The 9,899-nt window shown below is 27.8% G+C and overlaps 1 protein-coding gene and 1 pseudogene across 1 annotated transcript in view; one reads left to right on the top strand and one right to left on the bottom strand.

Moving 5' to 3' along the window:
• LOC119580685 overlaps positions 1 to 1,417 on the top strand; it is a 36,973-nt gene extending 35,556 nt beyond the window's left edge. The window contains exons 3-4 of the mRNA XM_037928782.1: positions 18 to 161; positions 653 to 1,417. Of these exons, the coding sequence (XP_037784710.1) occupies positions 18 to 161; positions 653 to 1,128 (620 nt within the window). The 3' untranslated portion in view covers positions 1,129 to 1,417. The remainder of the gene's footprint in view (positions 1 to 17; positions 162 to 652) is intronic.
• Positions 1,418 to 6,418: 5,001 nt separating this feature from the next.
• Positions 6,419 to 8,382, bottom strand: LOC119581265 (annotated as a pseudogene).
• Positions 8,383 to 9,899: the final 1,517 nt, after the last annotated feature.

Here is a 9,899-nt window from a genome sequence, read left to right as displayed (position 1 = left end):
TTCGAGGGAATTTTCAGAGGTTAAAAAAGCTGTAGACTTGGTAGCAAAAAGTGTGAAGATGAAGGAAGACTTTGAAAAGACAGTATATGGAAAGTGTGCCAACATTATCAATATGAAGAAACTAAGGATGCGTCAGCTTACTAGTCAGTCATTGACAGCAGGTATGGGAACAGTAGTAAAGGAATGTGAGCTAATCTCAAAAGAGGCAGTCTGCATGTTCCACAAAAACTTTGTAGCAACAGAAAATTATTACATACCCTTCCTTTTTACAGGATACTATTGCTAGGCTATTTCAATAGTCTTCTTCTCTTTTTCTCTATCTTTTCCTTTTCTTCTTTTCCCATATGTTTTCATGTTTCCATTTCCTTTATCTTTAACCTGTTTTCCCATTACTTTCTTTTTTATTTGTTATTATTATTATTTTATTTTATTTATTTATTTATTTTTATTTATTTTTTTTTTCCAGTTTTCTACTGAACAGTATTATATCTCAGTATTTGACATTTTTTCTAAGTATTTATTGTGTAATTAAAGTATACAAACAGGTCATAGTACTGTACATATAGACAAGACAATTTTTTCTTCCTTTTTTTTCTGTTTCAAGAATTACTTCACCTCTAAACTATATATTTTTTCTTTCTTTCTTTTTCAGCAAAGGCAAATGACACAACTCCGGTCACTCAAGACACAGCAAGTGATTCTCCTTCCAAAGCGAGTAAAGCCAACAGCAGTGATAGTGAATGCTACAACTCCGACACTGATGTAGATGACCCAGATGGCATGGACACAGATGAAGAGAACCTTAGAAGCATATCCCCAAAGAAGCATGGAAGAAATGGCAATACATTGACGGAAAAGAAGTCTGTGGCATCGAAACGAGTCATTGATTCACAGGATGATCTTTTGAATGATAGCCTTGAGGCAGAATTGTATCCCACCTCAGGGAGTGACAAAAAGAGAAAGACTAAAGATGAGAAAGGCATTCACCCAAGAACTAGTGCATCCCAGATCAAAAACACTTCTGAAAAGGAAGCAGCTAAAAAAGAGACACAGGATGAGAAAAAATCTAATTCTAGCACATCGTTTCAAACAGATTCACAAAATTCAATTCTTGATGAGCTCTTTTAATATTGTTTTTTTTTTTTTTTAATGATTGAATGAGGCATGAAAAAAACACATGATACAATAGTGATAATTTTACCTTTTATATTTCCTGGACTGTATGGATCCTTTGTATTTTGGATGTATTTTTATATTTAGATATTTTATTGGCCTTTAATATTCAGTGAATGTTGTATTTATTGAGTCTTTTTAATTGTGTACGTTAAAGTTTACCTTGGCTCACATATACAAATAGGTTCTGTATAGGAATCAGATTTATATATATTTTGTACATAATAAAGTATTCTCACAGAACTTTGTGTTTATCATTAGGACTTTATAAAAAAAAAAAAAAAAAAGCATGAAAGAGTTCACACTCTGCCAATGAATCAGAAATCCAGTTTCAAAATACATACGTGTAACACAACTTATTAACAAAAAATCCTTATAGATTGATTTTTTATGATGGGTCACATTTATCCCCTTGATTCTAGTTTACCAAAATCAAATAAAATGGTCATTGAGCCATTACTAACCTCCGTGTTTTAGACATCATGTAATGGTTAAAGGTTAAAAAGCAAAATAAATGTGCTAATCATCAAAGGTAGCATGTCATGGGGGGGTTTTAGGAGACGGGGACTGAGGCCTAATGTAGGGGATAATCTGTACTTTGGTTGTCAGCCCTTGCCTCAACTAATTTTGCATGGTCTTTTCTTCTTTTCTTTTCCTTTTTTTCAAACCCCCTTTGTTCCTTACCTTATTCCGGGATTTTTAAACATTTCATTTTTGTTAAATTAACATAATGCTTCTCCCCCCCTAAAGTCACCCTCTTTTAAAACCTTTACCTAATGCAAGGCCATTAGCTCTTTTCTACCTTTTCACTACAACTATTCTAGTACTTTAACTTTCTTGCCTATATTAATCATCCAACCTTTTCTCTACTCTACTTACCATATAACATATGTCTTTGATTCATTAGCATATCTTAAGGGCTTTGCCCTAATCTCTTTACATAATTTAATACATGCTATGATTATTTGTTTGCCAAATTTTTTCAGTAAATAAATCAAGTCTACGGGTAAATGGTAATGGAAATTATTGGAAAAATTAACACAACAAAATTTGAACTAAAGTATAGCATTTTACATTTGGGGTTTGTCAGCTAATAGTATTTTGTTTTCCGGGCAATATGCAATGTGGCAAGATCCTCTTAATTCTTTTTTGAATAAATGTGCTACCGAGAGACATTTACAATATTTGTATTAAGTGGAACTTACCAAAGGATTGCAACAACTACCAAAATCTTAAGGGGATATAATTAATGGAAATATGTGAGAATTGGGGGGGGTTTGAATTGGCATAGCGCCAATTTGCTAGAAGGGCTGTATAGGGACAACATTTTTTTCATTATTTAAAGCTTACAAAATATTTTCCAGAACATCCCAAAGGGACTAACGGAAATAGTAAAAATGAATGGAACTCCAAAATCACAGGTCTCCAATTTGATGGGACATCATTTTTTAATTTTTTAAAAGCGTACCAATTTAACCTTTCCCCTTAATGTAAATTTTATGCTCAAGCAAATAATGAAAAAGGGAATGCCCCAAGATTTTTAAAATTTATCTAGAGTATCTGTTTTTGGGGGTTCTGACAGGCCCTGGCACTGACAGAATAATCAATAAATTTTTTTAAAAAAAAAAAAAAAAAAAAAAAAAAAAAAAAAAAATTTATTAATTATATAATATAATTATATATATTTTTAATTTAATTTAGATTAATATATATCTTTAATATAATATATATTATAAAATAAATAATACAAATAAAATATATATAAATATAATAAATAACATATTATATATTTATGTAGGTTTATAATAAAAATAATATATTTAAAATAATTTTTTTATAATATATAATAAATATAAATATCTATATAAATTATATTATATATATAATTATATATATATATTATAAATTTTATTTATATATATATATATTATATTTATTAATTATATGTATAATAAAATTATATATATATCTATATATATATATATATATATTATATAAAATATATTATTAATATATATATTATATATATATATATATTATTATATATATATATATATATATATATATATATATTATATATATATATTATTATATATAATATAATATATTATTAATATATATCTATATATAATATAAATATATATATTATTATATTTTATATATAATATATATATCTTTTATATATATATTATATATATATATATAATATATATTATATTATTAAGGCCGCGGTGGCCGAAGGGTTAGAAGCGCGACTCAAGACTGTCACGACGGCAATTTGAATTCGAGGGTTCGAGTCACCGCCGCCGCGTTTTTCCCCTTTGGGCAAGGAACTTCACCTGATTGGCCTACCTAGCCCCTGGTGGCCAAGCCAGCCCAAGTCAAGTGCTGGGGCCCAAACCCGGATAAACAGAGAGAATGATTACCTAAAAGGTACCACCCGGGACTCTCCGTGGAAAGAAACTGGGACCCTACCACGTACTCACTCCAAGAGCATCACAACATGAAAACTACAAATTTAAATATCTGCGGGGACCACGGCGGCTCAGACATTAACCTACCGTTAAAATAAGAGATATATATATATATATATATTCTTCTTTAACGGTAGGTTCATGTCTGAGCCGCCGTGGTCACAGCATGATACTTAATTGTAGTTTTCATGTTGTGATGCTCTTGGAGTGGGGTACGTGGTGGGTCCCCAGTTTCTTTCCACGGAGAGTGGGCCCGGGGTACCTTTTAGGTAATCATTCTCTCTGTTTATCCGGGCTTGGGACCAGCAAATTGACTTGGGCTGGCTTGGCCACCCAGTGGCTAGGTAGGGAATCAAGGTGAATTCCTTGCCCAAGGGAACAACGCGGCGGTCGGTGACTCGAACCCTCGAATTCAAATTGCCGTCGTGACAGTCTTGAGTCCGACCTCTAACCATTCGGCCACCGCGGCCTTTATATATAAAATAAAATATATATATATATATATATATATATATATATTTATATATAATATATATATATATATAATATATAATATATATATATATATTATATATATATATATATATATATATAATATTTTATATAAAATATAAAATATATATATATATATATATATATATATAATTATATATATATATATTAAAATTATATATAAAAATATAAAATATATAATATATATATATTTTATTATATATATATATATTTTATATATATTATATATACTATAAATATTATAATATATATATATATATATATAAATAAAAATTTATAATATATGTTTATATATAAAAATATATTAATAATATTATATATATAATATAAAAATTATATAATATTTATATTTTAATATATATTATAAATATATTATATATATATTATATATATTTAAATATATAATATAAATTAATATATTTTTTTTTTGTTTTTTTTTTTTTTTTTTTTTTTTTTTAGAAGACTTACTTGATATCTCTGCTCAGTGCCCACCATGTCAAAACCCCCCCAAAATGAACAGACAGATACTCTAGCATGCAAAGTCTATATAAGTATATCTTGGGGGCTATCCATTTTTTTCATTATTTTCATGAGCATACAAACTTTACATTAAGGGGGAGAAGGTTAAAATCTGGCGTACGCTTTTAAGAACATCATAAAAATGATGATCCAGATCAAATTGGAGATCCTGTGATGGAGTTCATCATTTTTATCTATTTGCTCTGTTCAGTCTAGATGGAGGGTGGGTCTTAGGAAAAAGGGTACTATTTGTAAGCTTGTGAAAATAATGAAAAAAAATAGATTAGTCCTTATACAGACCTTGCTAGCACATTGTGCTGCTATGTCCAATTCACTCCAACCCCATTTCTCACATATTCCATCCTCAGATTAATATCCCCCTTTAAGACCTTCCTGTATGCTTGTTGGCAATCTCTCTGGTCAAGTCTTCTCACTAATAAATTACATACTTGTAAAACTGTCTCCTCTTGGTCAGCCCCATTTCATCAAAACAGATATTGGAAGACGGATCTTGCCCACTTGCATATGGCCGCACCTGCCCTACTTACTCCTATCCTATTTCATGTTCTGATCCACCCCAAATGTAATGTTCATCTTTCAGTTCCACACATTTTGTTGACCTGTTCACATTTTTCCAATAAATTTCCATTACCATCCTACTCCAGTACGACTTGATTTTATTTTACTGAAAAATTTCTGCTGCATCAACATCTAATATCATTAGCAGTGTATTCAAAATATAGTGATAGCATGAGACTTGAGGGCAAAGCCCCCTTGTAAGGAAGTGCTCAATGACATCAAAGATCATATGGTACTATGGTAAAGTAGAGTAGAGAAAAGGGTTAGGAATGAGTTAATGATTAGGGTCAAGTTACAGTTTGAACAGTACTAGAAGGTAGTATGGTAGTGAAAAGGGTAGAAAGGAGGAGCTAATGGGGCATAGCATTAGGTAAAGGTTATTAAAAGGAGGAGTTAAGGCAGTAGGAAGCATTATGATAATGTATAATGGCAAAAAGGGTGAAAATTAGTTTAACAATTCGGATAAGTGGACAGAACAAGGGGATGAAAAAAAGGAAAAGAAAAGAAGAAAAGACCATGCAAAATTAGTTGAGGCAAGGGCTGACAACCAAAGTACAGATTATCCCCTACATTAGGCCTCAGTCCCCGTCTCCTAAAACCCCCCCATGACATGCTACCTTTGATGATTAGCACATTTATTTTGCTTTTTAACCTTTAACCATTACATGATGTCTAAAACACGGAGGTTAGTAATGGCTCAATGACCATTTTATTTGATTTTGGTAAACTAGAATCAAGGGGAAAAATTTGGGGACCCATCATAAAAAATAAATCTATAAGGATTTTTTGTTAATAAGTTTGTGTTACACGTATGTATTTTGAAACTGGTTTTTCTGATTCATTGGCAGAGTGTGAACTCTTTCATGCTTTTTTTTTTTTTTTTTTATAAAGTCCAAAATGATAAACACAAATTTTCTGTGAGAATACTTTATTATGGTAAAAAATATATAAATCTGATTCCTATACAGAACCTATTTGTACATTGAGCCAAGGTAAACTTTAAGGTACAAAATTTAAAAAAGACTCAAAAAATAAAACTTCACTGAATATTAAAGGCCAATAAAATATCTAAATATAAAATACACCCAAAAATACAAAGGATCCATACAATCCAGAAATATAAAAGGTAAAATTATCACTATTGTATCATGTGTTTTTTTTCATGCCTCATTCAATCATTAAAAAAAAAAAAAACAATATTAAAAGAGCTCATAAAGAATTGAATTTTGTGAATCTGTTTGAAACGATGTGCTAGAATTAATTTTTTCTCATCCTGTGTCCTCTTTTTTAGCTGCTTCCTTTTCAGAATTTTTGATCTGGGATGCACTAGTTTTTGGGGTGAATGCCTTTCTCATCTTTAGTCTTTCTTTTTTTGTCACTCCCTGAGGTGGGATAAAATTTCTGCCTCAAGGCTATCATTGAAAAGATCATCCTGTGAATCAATGACTCGTTTCGATGCCACAACTTCTTTTCCGTCAATGTATTGCCATTTCTTCCATGCTTCTTTGGGATATGCTTCTAAGGTTCTCTTCATCTTTTGTCCATCCCATCTGGGTCATCTACTCAGTGTCGGATTTTGAGCATTCACTATCACTGCTGTTGGCTTTACTCGCTTGGAAGGAGAATCCTTGCTGTACTTGAGTGACCGGAGTTGTGCCCATTTGCCTTTGCTGAAAAAGAAAGAAAGAAAAAATATATAGTTTAGAGGTGAAGTAATTCTTGAAACAGAAAAAAAAAGGAAGAAAAAATTGTCTTGTCTATATGTACAGTACTATGACCTGTTTGTATACTTTAATTACACAATAAATACTTAGAAAAAATGTCAAATACTGAGATATGATACTGTTCAGTAGAAAACTGGAAAAAAAAAAAAATAAAATAATAAATAAATAAAATAAAATAATAATAATAACAAATAAAAAAGAAAGTAATGGAAAACAGGTTAAAGATAAAGGAAATGGAACATGAAACATATGGAAAAGAAGAAAAGGAAAAGATAGAGAAAAAGAGAAGACTATTGAAATAGCCTAGCAATAGTATCCTGTAAAAAGGAAGGGTATGTAATAATTTTCTGTTGCTACAAAGTTTTTGTGGAACATGCAGACTGCCTCTTTTGAGATTAGCTCACATTCCTTTACTACTGTTCCCATACCTGCTGTCAATGACTGACTAGTAAGCTGACGCATCCTTAGTTTCTTCATATTGATAATGTTGGCACACTTTCCATATACTATCTTTTCAAAGTCTTCCTTCATCTTCACACTTTTTGCTACCAAGTCTACAGCTTTTTTAACCTCTGAAAATTGAATCACAAAACATTACTGAAAAAATTCTCAGAAATAATTATTATGCTTTCTTGTAAGTCATATTTCTTCCTCCAGTAAATTAATAAAATATTACATGCATTTTTTTCAAGAATTTATTATTTAGTTGAAGATCAGTCTGAATAAACACTATCTTATAATTTTCTTTAACTATATCTGATAATACTGAAGGGTATTCTAACTGACAAGGTATATGAAAACAGAATGCTATTTTATCTTTTGAAATTTGAATGCTAATGAAACACATATTACTGATCACTATACCTTCTTCTTTTGCTTGCAAGTCTAATGACAGTTTGTCAATGGTTTTAACATTAGCAGTCAAGTCTCCCATGACACCATTCATGATATTTTCAAAGGCATCATCATGTTCCATCTGCAATTGATAAATTAACAATGTATGTTAATTTTACAATAGCCTTACCTTTCATAGATTCAGATTTATTTTATGCCTGATGCTTCACATAATGTGGGTATTAAAGTTTAAGCTCTATAATTAGAGCATTTTACAGAATGTCATTCTCCACTTAAATCTCCAGTGTATGTATGAATGTACTGTCTACTGTGGTTTAATTTTAATAATTTTATTTGCACATAGATACTCTAGGAGCATTAACCCAGTTACTGCGGGTGGCAAGACTACAATGCCATGCCCATTGTAATAAAAGTTTATCTATTGTCTTTACACACAGGTGGCTTTACAAGTGTTTAGTCACCAAGAAGTCCGCTATTAATCTTACCTATCTCACCTTTTTACCCTTTTCCTTGATTTTTTGAAAGCTTCATTTGTATTATTTTATTGTCTTTGATGTTATTAATATTTTAATAACAATTCAATAATTATAATATCAATAAGAATGTATAAAAGGTATGAATGAAAATTAATATCTTCACAATACAAGAGATGTACATCTCTTGTATTATGAAGATATTCATTCTCATTCATACCTTTTGATAAACTGTATTCATGTTGACAAAGGTATACCTTTGTCAACATGAATACAGTTTATCAATAAGAATGATAACAGTATCAATATTAATAGTAATAGAAAGAAAAACATAATTTCCAGCAAATTCAAGGAATAGGGAAATCAGACATGGTCACTAGGCCAACTGATAGACTCCTTGGTGGCTGAGCACACGTGGAGCCATCTCTATTTAACAAAACTCACTAAAATCTCAGGGGGACAGTACACAAACCCACAGACATTGGGATAAGTCATTAAGAAGTCAACCACTAGGAATCACCTGACCTACATATTCACCCCATTTTTTTAACTTTTAGAAGAAATGTTTTTATTTCTATTACTATTATTATTGCTACAAGACTAATTATGATAATGATGATGATAATAATAATGATTAAATAACAATAAAAACACACACACACACAAACATTTTATATATATATATATATATTTTATATATAATATATATATATATATATATATATATATATATATATTTTATATAATAATATATGTGTATATGTATATATATATATATATTTTTTATATATATATATATATATATATATATATATATATATATATATATATGTAAAATATGTATATATGTAATATATATATATATTATATTAAAATATATATATTATATAAATTTTATATGTATATATGTATATATATATATATATATATATATATATATATATATATAGATATAATATATATATAATATATAAAATTATTGTATATGTATATATTTTATATGTATATATTATTATTATATATGTATATATATATTTTATATATATATATATTTTATAATTTTATATAATATATTATATATATATATAATATATATATATATTATAATATATATAAAACGTAAAATATATATATATATATATAATATTATATATATATATATATATTATAATATATATATAATATATATTATTCATGTGTATTTGTTTATATTTTAATTTATATATTTTTTAATTATATTTATTATATATTTAAAATTATTATTTCTTGATTTTTATAATATTATTAATATATATATATATTATATTTTAATTATAAAATTATAATTTATAAATTTTTAATTTTAATAATTAAATATATATTCATTTATTTAAAATTTTTTTTTTTTTTTTTTTTTAAAAAAAAAAAAAAAAAAATAAAAAATAATTTATATAAAATATATATAACATATATATAAACCAAAAAATAATTTTCTTAAAATTAAATTATATAATATATATGTTTTTAAAAATATATACTAAAAAAAAAAAAAAAAAAAAAAAAAAAAAAAAAAAAAAAAAAAAAAAAAAAATTTTTTTTTTTTTTTTATA

Source organism: Penaeus monodon, chromosome 14, assembly GCF_015228065.2.
Source record: "Penaeus monodon isolate SGIC_2016 chromosome 14, NSTDA_Pmon_1, whole genome shotgun sequence".
Taxonomy (NCBI): domain Eukaryota; kingdom Metazoa; phylum Arthropoda; class Malacostraca; order Decapoda; family Penaeidae; genus Penaeus; species Penaeus monodon.
Note: the sequence above shows the minus strand (reverse complement) of the source record. Positions and strands in the feature narration are given on the sequence as shown.